Raw genomic sequence first — 16369 nt, 5'->3', positions numbered from 1 at the left:
AATTCCTAAATTTCTAGATTCTGAAGAGAGGACCTCTATGGATTAGAGTTTGACAGGAAAGGAGACACTAATCACCCAGAGCATTTGTAGGTGCAGCGTTCCAGGACCTTCACTAAAGCATTTTGATTTATTTCTTATTGTACCAGTTGGCAGCAGACTTCTTGAGTTGATTTTCATATCATTTTGATGATATAAATAGTATGTCCTCCTTGATATATTGCTAGTAAATCTAGGAAACGGATCTCATTACTTCCCCCAACCTCTGTGTTACTCAGAACTCCTTGTGATAAACATTTAAATGAAGATCTTTTTTCTCTTCTTTGTTTTCTAGACATGACATTATTTCCAGTGTTGTTGCTCCTGGCTGCTGTATTACCTCCATCCCTTCTTCAAGTATTTGTTAAAGTATTGGTAAGGTTTACTATCTCCTCAGAACAAATTAGGCAACCATGAAGGCAAGGAAGCTAACAGATAACTGTTCCAAACTGTAAAAAGTCAGAGTCTGGAGTAAGTCACTTTGATCCTTAACAATAAACACACACACACACACACACACACACACACACACACACACACACACACCCCTTCAGGTGACTTACATCCACATGTAACTCACATTCTAGGGAATCTGATACTCTCTTAAGGCTTCCACTGGCACTGCACTCATCTACAGAAACCTGTACTTGAACTCAAATGTATACACTTAATAAACATTTGGGGATATTGTTACTTTACATTAAAATAAAATGTGAGGATTTTCAAGCAAGGACTTTAACATGTACATCCTTTCTGCCTTAGAAATCACTAGCTGTGAGAGATTTCTTTGCACAAGGCTTTCAAGGTGCCTTCAGAACATAAATCATTAGGGAGAGATGAACATGTCACAGCCCCTGGCAAAGCAGTGTGATTAGATCCATGGGTGCAATGTCTGCAAAGTCTTGAGGGAAGTAAGACTGCAGGAAGGAGAAACAACTGATCCCAGCACTGAGATAAAACGTACGTGAGAGTCAGTCCATCAATAGTTATGTTGCAACATCTTGCTCTACACTACAAAACAGCACATTATAAAGTATGTTTGTATCAGCAAATGGCTCTTATATCTCTGCCAACTCACATAATATCACTCCATCCCCCTGTGCCACGCAAATGAAATATGTAAATTTAAATATCAGTATCTGAGTTAACTTAGTAGGCTTATTGCTGTCCATTGAAATGTAAAGTCAGTAATGCTCATTTATTTTCAAGAACCCATTGTCTCAAAATTGACTTGGATATCCTATTAGATAAACCTGTCTTTGGAGTGATCACAAAAATCTGTTACATATAAAATTCTCTAATGAACACATGTATTGGCTGAGGGCCTACACGTTATCTCACAAGCTTTGAAAATCCTGGTCAGATGGCTATTGCCTCTTAAGGTCTATAGTAAATTATGTTTTTTCATCCTTAGCACTTCCTTGCTACAGCCTAACTGAGTGTGAATGACTTAAGGTTCTCTACTTTGCATGGCTATTATTATAGATCTCTCTTAAATCAAAACTGACATTTTTAGCCTCAGAAGAAATTTTATTTTTACATGTCATAAATTCATTCTGTTCTCAAAATTTTTGTTTAAAGTGTTTCTAATAAAAAGGCATAGATTTTCTTAAATTTATTATAAAGGCTTAATGACCAAGATTGGCCTGAGTACTTTAAAAATGACTTTCATTCACCTTAGACAACATATTCACTTTTTTTTTTTTTTTCCGAGACAGGGTTTCTCTGTGTAGCTTTGTGCCTCTCCTGGAACTCACTTGGTAGCCCAGGCTGGCCTCGAACTCACAGAGATCCGCCTGGCTCTGCCTCCCAAGTGCTGGGATTAAAGGCGTGCGCCACCACCGCCCGGCCCATATTCACTTTTTAATGCAACCTTAACATACACTAACATGACTTTAATTTTATTTCTATTCAGGATATGAATTTTGAGGATTTGATAACCTCTAAAGAGTCAGTCCAAGAAGAGATTGTAAACAAGCACAACCAACTCAGAAGAATGGTTTCTCCACCTGGTAGTGACTTGCTAAAGATGGTGAGGGCTCACAACAGGACAGTGCATTTGGAGAGCTGTGTTTGGAGCCTGAGGATAGCATCTGGCTTCTCCTGTGTGCTTTAAGAGGCTCTGCCTCTATTTTACCTTCTATTTAAAAAATCAAAACCAGAAGTATTCATTGTTTTGTTTGTCTTCATATGTGTCTGTGTCTGTCCTTATGTTATGGCATGCATGTAGAGATCAGAGTTGGTTCTCTACCTCTGTGGCTTTAACTGTTCAATGATCAGAGTAGAATTCATTAAATTTCTTTTATAACAGTGACTCATTGGTATTATGGAGCTATGTCAATTATAGTGACTGAAATAAAACCAATTTTTTTTTTAATCTCTGGTCGCCTGTGAAAAGCCATTATGTCATTTTGGCTCACTCTTTTCTCCTAAGGTCAGAACATTTCTCCTTTAAGTCCAGTGACCTTTCATCTAAATAGTCTACTCTCTGGATCCAGAACCAAAGTCCATGTGTCTTCCAAATTCATTCAATGAGGGAAAAAAGAAGCTAGGATTTATGAGGCAACTTCTTACAGCTGTAAAAATAGTCTTAGTACTTTAACATGGTGCGTGCTAGTCGCTCTACAACAATTATTCAGTCTTTAATGATTTCTGCTGTGATTTCACTAAGTCATTAAACCATTAAAAGTTTTAGTATTTTTTGTGGCCTTGGGAGGACAGACTACTTGTATTTATTTGGTACAGAAGAGGCCATATACAAGTTGGAGAAACTGTGGACATAGGTTATGAAACTAGTAAGAAGACCAATAGGGTAAAGAGATGATAGAAGGCATGGGAAGTGGAAGGAAAGAGAACATGTGTGACATCAAATGGGGGCTGTGGGTGAGAGGGCATGCATGGGAGGATGGGCAGGATCAGGAAGAAGGGAAAGGGAAATTTACAAAAATAAACTTATTTGTAAATGCCACCAAGAAAGCTGATAGTATACTTGCTAACATAAAAAATTAGACATATACTATATTATATATTGATTAGGATGAAAATCAGAAGGTGCCTACAGATATTTTGCAATGATATCAGCCTGTCTGCAAAGATCATGTGACTCTGAGGTTTGAGTTATTCCATGGGTATGTTCTTTCCTTTTCCTCTTTAGCAATGGAACAATGATGCCCAAGTGAATGCACAGAAATGGGCAGACCGGTGCTATTACACACCCAGTCTTCAAGGAGACAGGACCACTGGTATGTAAACTCAATGTCACTTACAAATGAATGGAGAATTACACAGGAAAGCCCATCTTCTCATATCGTGCTAACCAGTGTTGTAAATAAACTCCAATTCTGATGCTGTCTTTTTTAACGTTAAATATCTCTGGGGCAGAGATGGCTCTGAAAGTCTGAAGTTTGTGCTTATTGAATGTTTTATATTTTACACAAACTGTCTTTCCTGATGCTAGCTTTATGCCTTGCAACCAGTTTACAATTAAAGCAAGGTATAGATTGTCTTTTTCTCTGCTTTAAAGATTAGAAACTGATGTCTTGATCAATATCATTACTAATAAAGGCTTTATAAACGAAATTTGAAATCAGAATCTCTTTTTTATTTTATCCTATTATGGTTTTATTTATGTGTTTGTGTGTCTCTGTGTATTTATGCATGTGTGCATGTATGTAAGAATGCCTCTAGAGGCCAGAAGAAGGCAACAGACCCTCTGGAGCTTACAGGTTACAGGTGTTTGTTACAGTGCTGTTGTTACAGGTGGTGGTAAGCTACACTGTATGGACATTAGGAGTCGGATGTAATTCTACTGAAATAGCAAGGTATACTCTTACATGCTCAGCCATTTCTCCAGCACTCTGAAATTAGAATTTCTGTCTTTAACCCACTATCTTAATGATGTGGCTTGTTGTGCTTCCAAGATATCTTTTCAATTATAGTATATTTAATTTGATCAACTAATTCATCATTTTTCCCTCAAGAAATATCAAATATCTTGTCATTTACATTTACTACTTCTTTTACTATTTTTGATGGGGAGGAGACAGGTCTCACTGTATAGCCCAGGATATCTTCGAATTTCTGATCTTCCAACCTCAGCTTCCTAAGTACTGGGATTTTGTGTCTAAGTCAACAATGTGTGTGAACCCAGCTCTTCCTTCATTTTTTTTTTTTTTTGAGATCAACTTATGAATGCCTGAAAGGACATATTATGTTAAATTAAAAATAAACTGTGAAGCAATATTTACATAAGGAAGTATATAAATGATAACAAAATTAATAAAAGGATCATGAGATAAAATATTTCTGAAAACATTAAGAATGATCACCTTTGGCCCAATTTAAACCTAGTAAATTGATAATCTCTTTTAAAGGTTTTACTTCTTAGACATTTCTAATTTAATAACATGACTAAAAATTTATTAAAAAGTCTACAATATTCAGTTAAAGTTTAAAGTAATTTTTTATTTACAGAGTTTGACAAAAATACTAAGCTATTGTTGGGGGTTAAAAGATGCTTTTTCCCATTCTCTGAAGGAAATATGGCCCATGATGTTTTAATTTTCTAGTTAAGACATGACTGTAACACAAATTGCTAAATGATGCTATTAACCAAAAACCAGGAGCCAGGTATTTGGGTGAAAGCTGAAAGATCAGAGAGCAAGCCAGCCATGTCTTGTCTCTAGGAAATCCTCAGCCAAAACAGAGCTACTTCTTGTATACTCACTCCTATATACCTTTCTTGCCCTGACGTCTTACCTCTTCTTTCCACCCAGCTACATCATTTTCTCTTCCCATCCTGTTCTATCACTTCCTGTCTGTCTGTATAGACCTCCAGACCTCTATGGTTAACTAGTGCTGGTTTAAAGGCATGTGCCACCATGCCGGGCTCTGTTCCCAATGTGGCCTTGAACTCACAGAGATCCGGATGACTCTCTGCCTCCTGAATGCTAGGATTAAAGGCAGGGGCTACCACTGCCTAGCCTCTTTGTTTAACATAGTGGCTAGCTTTTTCCCCTGATTCACAGATAAGCTTTATTTATTAGAACACAAATAAAATATCACCACACATGACCTATAAACTTTGAAAATATAATCCCTTTTGCTTTGTTTGCTTTGTACTTGCAGTTTTTTAAAGAATGACTGTAAAGAAGGCTCACACAGAACAATAATCCTAAATATGTAAAATTGTTACAAAAATCTCTAGCTACCCAGAAAAAACATGAAAGGAGTTCATCTTGATCTTCTTTAAGACTGCAAATCCACATTTGGAACACATGAGGCACAGCATGTGTGTGTGTGTGTGTGTGTGTGTGTGTGTGTGTGTGTGTGTGTGTGTGTGTGTGTATGTGTGTGTGTGTATGTATGTGTCCTGCTTTTTTCTTTATTCCTGTCTTTGTGAGTGTTCTGTCTTTTTTCTTAGACATAAGATGTGGTGAGAATGTCTTCATGTCCCGTTACGCAGTATCATGGTCTCATGTAATCCAAAGCTGGTATGATGAATCCATAGATTTCAGGTTTGGTTCAGGCCCAAATCCAACTGATGCAATAGTTGGAAATTATACTCAGGTAAGAAAAAATACTGTCTCTGTAAGTGCTAGGCAAGGAAATATTTTTAATTACTTGACTGATTTCAATGAAGAATTTCTGTGCAGAGAGTTTTTATTTTCTTTTTGAGACATGATCTCACTATGTAGCTCAGAATGACTTTGAACTTCCTGTCATCCTATCACATTCTCCCAATTTCAGGGAGTATAGAGAGAGTGCACACCAACTGTACACCTTGGGGAAGATCTTGAGTGGTTGGTTGTTCATTGGTCTTGACACTCATTGGCTATTTGAGCTGCCAGCTTTCAATGGCTTATCTAATCTTTGTAAGGGAACATACTTGATTTTTTTCTAACCATAATTTCTTGACTCAAGTCCCCAAACAAGGATAATGGCCTATATTCTAAGGCAACTTTACAGACTCTAACAGGACTGTACATCTGTTCTGTATGGCTCCTGAGTGAAAAGGGAAAAGGTATCTCCTGGACTTTTATTGTCAGAAACCCTGACAGCTAGCTTCCTGCCGGATCTAAAGGCCCGGGCCTTGGGCCCTTTCATTTCTAATACTATGGCTCTTTTCAGCAAGAATTATATTTAGCAACATTGTGGCTCCATCCTGTCCATTGTCAAAGAGGGCCTTCTAAACCTAGGAAGAAGGTGATGTGGGTATCCTGCCTGGCTGGGTAGAGAGAAGATACAGATGTGGTACAGGCATGCAGCAGCTCCAATTCCCTGGCCTGATCAGATCCTCCAGGGTGAGAGACTTGAGCTGAAACACAGTTTCAGGAGGGACCAGGATATCCAAGGCCAGAGCTCCACACAGAAGCACCTACCAAGTACAACTTCTAGGAAATAGGTTGAGTGTTGGCCTTCCACCAGGCTGAACCAGCAAGGCTTGCAAGCCACTCATGGTCCCTGCCCACACAGAAAAGAAGATACTCATGATCACAGCTTAGAGTATCAAACTGAACAGTCTCTTCTGTGCTACTGGGAGGAAGTTCTAGTTCATTTTCCAAGGCCAGGGCTCTATGGACATAGAACACTTGATTTTGCAAAAGGACTTCAGAGTAGTCACAAGCAACATCTTGGTCAGTTTGATGTCTGACCAGGAATTGACCTGATATCCAGGTTCCCCTCTAGGTGTTTATGGTCACATGCCAGTGGGGTTGGAAGCAGTGTCAAAGAAGTTATACATCACACCAGGGTCCTCCTGGTATCCATAGATTCTTTGATGCCTTCATTTTGACACCAAGCTTCTTGGCCTCAGCCAAGCCTTCTGCATCTTCATCATCTTGCAAACTCTCAAAGGTGACAAAGAAGAAGCTTCTCTGAGATGAAGCCACTGTCAGCCTCCATAAAACCTCCACTCGGTACTTCCCAAAAGTTTTCCAGACTAACTGACCCACAGTAGCCTCTTAGGGATGTTCTAACATCTGTAGTTTGAGTCAATCACTTAACTTTGTCTATAAGACATATAGAAACAAAGTATACCAGCGGTGTTTTTAATTTTGTATTTGTTTTTCAGCACTATTTTGTTCTCTGACCTGTGCCCTGTCTTCATCTCTGGGTGTATAGGTTGTTTGGAACACCTCTTTCCAAGTTGCTTGTGGAGTTGCTAAGTGCCCTTACCAATTATTGGAATATGTATATATTTGTCACTATTGTCCTCTGTAAGTATCTGCTTCAAAGTTCATTTTCAAATGCAATTTGACCTTTTTAAATTATCACAGTATAAAAGCAAATTAAAGATATTTTACACATGGAGAGGGAAATAAAAACTTCTAAATACTTCCTAGAGTTGAAACTTATTTAACTAAATCTTTGAAATGTCCATCTCATCAGTTCCATGAATCATCCTCGGAAGCATTTTCCTCATCTTTAAAATGATTTCTCTTCCCTCTTCCATTGCTGTTTTCTGGACTAATGGTAACCTCATGAGGACCCAAGTATAAGGATGGTGAATTCCTATTGTCAGTTCATGCTATGTTTGTAGGCTACAAAGCAAATTTTAAGAGTAGACAAGGAGTGAACATGAGTGAATGACACAGGTTAGTGATTGTGGGGCTTCTAATTAATTGATCCTACCCCTGATTATATAGGTTGTTGTATCTGTTTTTAAAATTTAATTGTTGAGGTGTGGTAGTATTTCACATCTTTAATCCTAGGACTTGGGAGGCAGAGGCAGTCAATCTCTGTGAGTTTGAGGCCAGTCAGGGCAACACAGAGAACCACTGTCTCAAAAATGCAAAGTTTGTTTTACATTTTGTGAATTTCATATAGGAGTACTGTATTTCCATCATTTCCACACTTCCCTCTACTCGAATCCTTCCTACCACACACTTCCTCACAAATTTGTGATCTCAGCTTTGTTATTGTACATGCACAAAGTCACACATGGACAAACACAGATGCAGATGTAATTAAAGCACTTTTAAAGACAAATTAAGTTAACAGATTATGAATATGTATTCATTTTTTTCATGGAAGTTTTTAAAGAGCTCAAACACAGCATAGAAGGGAAGTGAATTTCTGGCTTTAAAATCAGGATCTAGAGAATGAGTTTTTCAGATTTTTTTAGTAAATTCTAAGGAAAAAGTGTTACGATTTTAGCTTTCTTAACTATTTGAAATATATATAAGGACCTCTCAAAGAGCCTTTGAAGTTTAAGACTTAGTAAATTCTTACAGGTATAAGGCAGCAACACAGGGCTTTAAAGATAAATCTGTGGTGTAGAATTTTTTCTGTTTTTTCAGAGGATCCAAGTTTGGTTCTCAACAACCACATCAAGTAGGTCATAACTTTTTTATTTTAGCTTCATATTTTTTATTTTTATTTTTTTATTTTATTTCCTTTTTCTTTATTAAGAAATGTTCTACTCACTCCTCATGCTATCCACAGACCCTCCCCCCTCGTCCTCCCTCCTCCAACCCCCCAGCCCTCTTTCCCAAGCCACCCCGCATCCCCACATCCCCCAAATAGAGGTCTCTCATGGGGAGTCAGCAGAGCCCAGCTCACTGAGCCTAGGCAGGTCCAAGCCCCTTCCCACTGCACCAAGGCTGTGCAAAGTGTCACACCACAGGCACCAGATTCCCAGAAGCCTGCCAATGCACCAGGGACAGATCCCGATCCCCCTGCCTGGGTACCCCCCAAACAGTTCAAGCCAAACAACCATCTTCAGTGTCCAGAGGGCCTAGTCCAGTCCCATGGGGGCTCCACAGCCAGCAGTCCACAGTTCATAGGTTTCCACTAGAGTGGTCCATCATATCTGCACATCCTCCCATCATGATCTCGATGTCCCTCAACTGCAGTATCTCTCCTCTCCCTCATCAATTGGATTCCCGAAACTCAGCCTGGTGCCTAGCTATGGATCTCTGTATCTGCCTCCATCTGTCACTGGTCAAAGGCTCTATGATGACAGCTAGGTTATTTGCTAGGCTGGTCACCAGGGTAGACCAGTCCAGGGACCCTCTAGAGCATTGCCAGCAGATCAAGGTGGGGTCAACCTTGTGGATTCCTGAGAGCCTACCCAGCACCCTGCCTCTTCCTATTCCCATCATGTCCTCATCTATCATGGTATCTTCCTCCCTGCTCACCCACTCTGTCCCTGAGTCATAACTACTTTTAACAATACGACTAAGGACTTTTTCTGGCCTTTGTGGGTGTGTGGCTGTTCACTTACATAAATAAAGCAACAGAAATTAAGCTCGGAAAAATAGCAATCAGGCTAGTCCTTGTTATATTTTTGCAGAAAGTTATAACTATTGGTTATTTTCTCCCTCAGTATCTTACATAGCATCTTCTAACATTATGAGAGCTAATCTGCAGGAAGGAGGCATCCAGGTCAATGCCAGCTCAATTCCTCCAACTCCTGTGTCTGAAGTTGGTGATGTTTTTAACAATAGGCTCTTATCTTTGACTTCAGGGAGGCAACCAAGGGTGATAACAAAAGGTTGTATTGCCCTGGATAAGGAGCTATGGGTAATCTATGGGTGTTTGAAAGAATCAGTTTTCTTCAGAGAGGAGACTTCTGATAGGTTATCCAGTCCCAGTTTGTCAATCCTAAACACTTATAAAGACCAAAGTCATCAAATCCTGTGGAACTGGAGTTACAGACAGTTGCAAGCCACCTGAAGTGGATGCTGGGAACCAAACTCAAGTTTTCTAAAAGAGAAATACGCACTCTTAAGTGCTGAGACATCTCTCCACGTCTATTATCCTTTTAATGCAAGAAATTTATACAACAAGAGGCTGAGGGTCTTCAAATCAAGTCTTTTAAATGACTCATTTCTAATCTGTTTGTGGGTTGAATAGTAGGATCCTCAAAGAATTTTCAAGCATGTTTCTGTTGGCATTAAGTAATACAAAGAAGGAAGCCATTGGACTCAATCCAGCTGCCTGGTCAAGTAGGCATCTGGAGTCTGGTACCTAGAAGTGTCAGATGAGTAATGAAGAGGAGCAAGTGACAGAACTTGTACACTGCTTTATGACTTTTTCATTCTTAACATTGCTTGTACACCTAGAGCTGTGTTCTGCATATAGAGGAGAGGTTCTGCTGAAAGCCCTTGGGCATTTCACACACCACCCTGCCACCCTTAGTGCAATGGAGAATCTGACTTTTCTAATTTCCTGTGATGATCAGCTAAGTGATGCTCCTACTGAGGCGTAGGCTTGGCACTTTCAGAGCATTGCACTCTTCAGATAGTTTATATAAAGAGTTTTTCTCATTAATATTCTCATTTTGATAAGCATAGAAGTCTCAAATCCACATGCTAACTTCAGAAACCCCAAATTAGGATTTTCCCAGTTATACACTAAATACCTAAAACTCAGTACATCATCATCGTTACTTCATTCACACTATCAGAATCACAGCATTTTCTTGTATCTAACTTTCTCTATAGAAAATATCTTTTATACTCAAGCAGCATTCCTGTCTTATGTATTTTCCAGGTTATCAGGAAATGAAAGAGTGTTTCATCATTAAAACATTTCTAAACCTTTAGATTCTTATTTACTCTATTTCAGTTGCTTAGATTCTGAGATGATGGTTGAGGGAAAAAGTGAATGGATTAATTATCCCATCATTTCACTTCTATATCTGAATACTCTTAGGAAATGTTAGGTTTTTGTATAACATAAATAAAACTATTAATAGGAATCCATATATGTATGTATATTTATATATATATGTATATATATGGAAATATATAGAGAGGTGATATATGCAAGTATTTGAGTGTATAGGTAAAAATTGAAAGTATTTGATGTTTTCCATTTCATTTTCAGTGGTAATACTGTAAGAAGGCAATACATTCCTTACACAGTGGGAGAACCATGTGCCCTTTGTCCTGATCACTGTGACGATGGACTATGCAGTAGGTTTTATTAATATGCTAATGTAATAATATAAAATGTCAATCTGCTGTAAGACTTAATAGCATAGCCTTATTTTCAAGAGACAAAAATATACTTAATATCATTTTTGGAATTATAAATTTTCCTCTGTTTAGGATGTACTTTTGACATTGAAAAACAGGATACTTTATGTTGTCTAAGGATACATCTAAAAATCAGTGCATACTTGTGACTATATTGGTATTATTGTTATTGGAGTCTACAGAAATATCCCTGTAGCTATAATTCCATACATTTCTTATCCTCAATAACTTTAGGACAAATAGCTTAGCACAATAAATTCTTTTTTTGTTTTGTTTTGTTTTGTTTTTTTTGAGACAGGGTTTCTCTGTGTAGTTTTGGTGCCTGTCCTGAATCTCATTCTGTAGATCAGGCTGGCCTCAAGATCTGCCTGGCTCTGCCTCCTGAGTGCTGGGATTAAGGGTGTGAGCCACTACTGCCAGGCTAGCACAATAAATTCTTAAACTCCCCCAGAGCATCATTTGAATTTTGTGTTACACTTTTATTTACTTGTAAATGGGTATTTGTGTCGCTCATTATATGTACAGACACCTGCATTTGTAAAATGGCTTCTGTGTGTGGTTGTGTGTTGAAGTTAGAGGACAACTAGTGTGAATTGGTTCTCTCCCTTGATAATAAAGGTGTGAGAGATTTCATCATAGGAACGGAATGACATGAATGTCATAGTATCTTGTTTTTAGTATTATCATGGATATAAATCCAAAGAATAAATATAATCCCAACATTCTGGGGGCAGAGGAAGGAGAATCAGGAGTTCAAACACAGGTTGGATTTTTTTTTATCAAACTTCAGGTCAGCGCAAGCTACATAAAGGAACTGTAAAAGCAATAAGGTATTTATAAAAATGGAAAGTAACATCAAAGTTAATATAGAAAATTCTGATGGCAATTCGCTGGGATTTTTGTGCATTCTCCAGTGAATTACAGAATTCTTTATTGTGTATTTGTATAAATTAAGTTCACAATGCTAATGATATTAAGATTATAAACTAAAAAAGGAAGAACCAAATATCCACAGCTCTGCTGAAGTACTTTTAAAGGAGACTATCCTAGAAGCAACAAGCAGAAAATTAAAAAATTAACAAACAGAAATAGAAAGAAAATGATCTTTATTTTTATTTTTGTAGTTTAATTTACTTATTTGTGGTTTAGGCTGTTTTCAGTCTTGATATAGGGTCTCACTATGTAACTAAAGCTCACCTAGAACTGACTATGTAATCTAGTCTGATCCCAATCTTCCAGATCTTCCTGTATGTATCTCCCAGGTGTTAAGGAAATTGTATCCTCCAAAGAACTCTTAGACAAAGCATAATGAAAGAGCCAAGTAGAATATATCAATTCAGAACTAGTCATTTTGTGTTATTCATGCAAAAGTTATGAAATTGGCTTGCAGAGAGAGGAGGTAGAATACTAATACTTTTCCGTTAACTGTGCTTGTTCAGTGATGATGAATATATACAAGTATATGGAGACGTATAAAGGGCAAAAAGGCCTTGTGCACACACGTAACCACCAGGGAAGTCAGGAAAGTTAAGCATATAGCTTATCTCTTCAGTGGAATGAGATGCATAACTGCTCTTTCTGGAATGTCAGGAATTACATGGTTTTACACCCTGGTGACCCTTTGCTGTCTGATGAGACAGGCTCCACCGTATCTCCCAGAATTTGTTTTACTTATCCTAGACCCTTTATCTGTAATTCTTCAGCAATGATGTTAGGTCATAAAACCCCTTCTTACGACTGATGTCACTTGTGCTTTTCAACAGCCTAAGTGACTTCTATGTCATCCTAGGGCCTGGCCAATCCTGACACCTGCAGGGGTTATGTTTACTTCAGTCATCTTCCTAGACCCTAAATCCTGGGCACTATCTCTGAGTCAACAGTACCCACTCTTATGAAAGAAGCCAGATGTACTTTGTAAAGAATCTCCATGTAAACATGTCTTCAATTGCTGTGTACTTGGGACTGAGTTAATTGTTATCAGAATTTTTTTTTCTCCAAAATTGTGCTGGACTTGAACTTGGCTAATGTAAAATGGTCTGGGCCAGACTCTGGAATTCCTGGCCCAGCACTGTTACCATATAATCAGGCTGACTTTCATTCTTATCTCTTCATGGATCATATTTGTTTTTCCTCCTGGAGCTGGAAAGCCTGCAGAGAACCACCACACAAAGTGAAAGAGGACTAGCCATGTGCCTGTAGTGGTGCTTCTCTGGAGGTGGAATTAGCAGAAGTATGTGATTGTATGGGCTACATTGTAGCCTAGGCAACAAATAGGACTATGTCTCAATAAACATTACCAAAAGTACAGAGGAATAAAGAAGTTATTTTGAATGATTTGGTAATTATGAGTTTCCAATTCTCTGAGGCATGGGTGAGTTGAATGGAGGTTCATGAGCTGTCAATATACATTAAAGACATGACAAAGACTGTAGGGTGAATTTCAAATGAGTTTTCTTGAGTTGTTTGTCACTGCTGGACATTTGAATATAAATACCTAATAATCAGAAGAAAATTCTCTACTACCTACATTCCCGAGTCTCTGTTTTCACAAAATTAGCTTCTCTGGTACAAAAAAAATAATCAAACAAAATCTAAGGCAATCATGAACAACAGAACATTCTGGAATGATTTAATGGTCAGTATTTTCACCTAAAGAAGCTGACTGCTAGGCACAGTAGCTATAGAACATGTTAATGAAACTTGATTTGCTGAGAATATAGAGTTTAAAAATTAGCCGGGCGGTGGTGGCGCACGCCTTCAATCCCAGCACTCGGGAGGCAGAGCCAGGCGGATCTCTGTGAGTTCGAGGCCAGCCTGGGCTACCAAGTGAGTTCCAGGAAAGGCGCAAAGCTACACAGAGAAACCCTGTCTCGAAAAACCAAAAAAAAAAAAAAAAAAAAAAATTAATCATACTCAAGTTTAGAAAGTACTTGCATAATGTCTGACATTTTAAATATGAGATTCTATTTTAGTATTTATCTTTATTTCATTTTTATAAATGTTTGTGTGCACGTATGTATTTACGCACATACATTTGAACCCAGTGACCATGGAGGACAGGAGAGAGCATTGGGTCCTATGGAACTGAAGTTACAGGTTATCTTAAGCTATGATGTGGATTCTGAAAATCAAAACTAGGTTCTTGGCAAGAAGAGCAAAGACTGTTAATCACTGAGCCATCTTTCTAGTCTCTAGATTGTTTAGTTCCTCAAAGAATCACTTAAGTTAATTTTTTCAAGCCTTTTATGAATGAAGAAATTTATTTCAACACATCTCTAAAGCTCTAATTTAAAGGACATTCATTCATTTGCTCAATCCACTTCTCCCAATTCATATGTTTTATTTTGTCACTGTTAATAGAGTAAAATAATAACAAAGTAATAAATATCTTTGTTCTTTTTTTCAGCAAATAGTTGTGAATATGAAAATAAGTATGTTAACTGTGCAGAGTTGAAGACTTCACTAACCTGTGATTATCCAATGGTTAAACAAAACTGCAATGCTACATGCAACTGTGAAGGCAAAATTCATTAAATTTCCAGTAGAAATGAACAGGGCCATGTGAAGAAAGACCACCTCCTCTGCTTAGGCTAGTCACATTCCAGTAGGAAATTAAAGGTATAGATACATTGAAATGATTCCAAACAGTAAACATTCCGTTCTTCGGTATCATTCCATTTAGTAGAAATAATTTCACTATTATTGAAGATTTTAAAATAACATAATCAGTAATACCTTTGAACCTTGACCTCTGATTTCTGTGACACATTTATGGAGTTGAGTCAAGCCCAAGGCTATACTGTTTGTCTGTATGACTAAGGTCTCTGAAACTCCTTCCTGAAAATAAGAATCAGGTTCCCAGAGCACAATGGAGTAAAGGAACAGCATATACTTCCACTGTAACTGTCAGTCATCTTTCCTAGCTCTACCTAGCTAACTATATCTGAAAACAAATCCCCTTTAGCTTTCTTTGATTTTTTCCCACCATTTGCTCCTCTTCAGATGCACGGGAATTAGTGGTTCAAATTCTAAACTTCAATTTACATTTTAGTTTTTGGGTTTTTCAAGCACCTTATAAAAATGAAATGTAATGAACAGAATTTGCTTGTCCAGGTGATTGCACTGACCTTGATTGTTTTAAAAAATTTAAATAAATCTTACTATTTGCATATTAATCCTCCCCTAATATTTGTTTGAATTTCTGGTTTGGAGTTTGTTTATTCCAGTATAGTATTACAATATTTATGACACAGTTTACTTAATTTTTATTAACATTAAGTTTCTTAGCCTTTACAAGAGTTTGCATTAATCAGTACATACTTCAATTAATAAGTAATAGTAGAGTCAAGTTTGATAAATAATCCTAATCCTACCCTGGCATATCCAACTTTCAGGCCTAGCCAAGATCATATATCTGCTATGCCCGCACAGACTGGTGAGTCCAATGGACCCTAGATCACCTGTATAACCCCAACCTTAAGACATCCTTTGCACTGGGATAAATCTGATGCACCCTAGAATCTAACATCAGACATACAATCAGTGAAAGAAATCCACATTCCCTGGTCAAATTGCTAAATCACAATATGTAGAGCCCAGCAGTGTGACCCCATCCAACAAAATCAAATACATTTACAGAAACATTTACAATTAGAATGAAACTCAGGACACAAAAATCTTTAAAACATCATAAAATTTTATCAAGGAATTTGAAGATTTAAGGAAGACATTGTAGCCTGAAGGTTTTCCTATGTCCTGCTCAGCCAGCAGTTGGGAGAAGTCTTTCCCACTCACGTCCCCCAAGTAAGCACACAGAGGCTTATATTAATTAACACTGCACAGCCATTAGCTAAGGCCTACAACTGACTAGCTCTTACTCTTAAACTCAGCCCATTTTTGTTTTGCCACGTATTCCATGGCTTTACTTGTGTATCAAAGGCGGGCTGGTGTCTCCTCATTCACCCTTTCTCTTCCCAGAATTCTCCTTGTCTGCTTATCCTGCCTATACTTCTTGCCTGGCTACTGGCCAACGAGCATTTTATTAAACCAATGAACAAAAACATTATCCCACAGCATTTCCCCTTTTCTGTTAAATTAAAAAGGAAAGTTTTAACTTTAACATAGTAAAATTGTATATAATAAAACAGTTATCAAAACAGTTATCATAACCAAGGAAAACCGTAATTATCTAGTCTTCAACTACTTCAAAGACCCTAGAAGGATATATTACCTAAGTAAACAGGAAGAGCATTGTAAGTACCTTCCAAAAATCTAGAATGACAGAGACTGCTGGCTGCCTGGACAGTCACCCAAAGTTCTTCTGCAATGTCGGGGCATCCATTTTCAGC

The 16369-nt window shown here is 37.9% G+C and overlaps 1 protein-coding gene across 1 annotated transcript in view; it reads left to right on the top strand.

Moving 5' to 3' along the window:
* LOC131926502 (cysteine-rich secretory protein 1-like) overlaps positions 1 to 15196 on the top strand; it is a 30335-nt gene extending 15139 nt beyond the window's left edge. The window contains exons 2-8 of the mRNA XM_059282005.1: positions 332 to 411; positions 1952 to 2068; positions 3191 to 3278; positions 5459 to 5604; positions 7159 to 7253; positions 10870 to 10958; positions 14428 to 15196. Of these exons, the coding sequence (XP_059137988.1) occupies positions 334 to 411; positions 1952 to 2068; positions 3191 to 3278; positions 5459 to 5604; positions 7159 to 7253; positions 10870 to 10958; positions 14428 to 14555 (741 nt within the window). The 5' untranslated portion in view covers positions 332 to 333 and the 3' untranslated portion in view covers positions 14556 to 15196. The remainder of the gene's footprint in view (positions 1 to 331; positions 412 to 1951; positions 2069 to 3190; positions 3279 to 5458; positions 5605 to 7158; positions 7254 to 10869; positions 10959 to 14427) is intronic.
* Positions 15197 to 16369: the final 1173 nt, after the last annotated feature.

The sequence above is a fragment of the Peromyscus eremicus genome, chromosome 16_21 (assembly GCF_949786415.1).
Source record: "Peromyscus eremicus chromosome 16_21, PerEre_H2_v1, whole genome shotgun sequence".
NCBI classification, from domain to species: domain Eukaryota; kingdom Metazoa; phylum Chordata; class Mammalia; order Rodentia; family Cricetidae; genus Peromyscus; species Peromyscus eremicus.
Note: the sequence above shows the minus strand (reverse complement) of the source record. Positions and strands in the feature narration are given on the sequence as shown.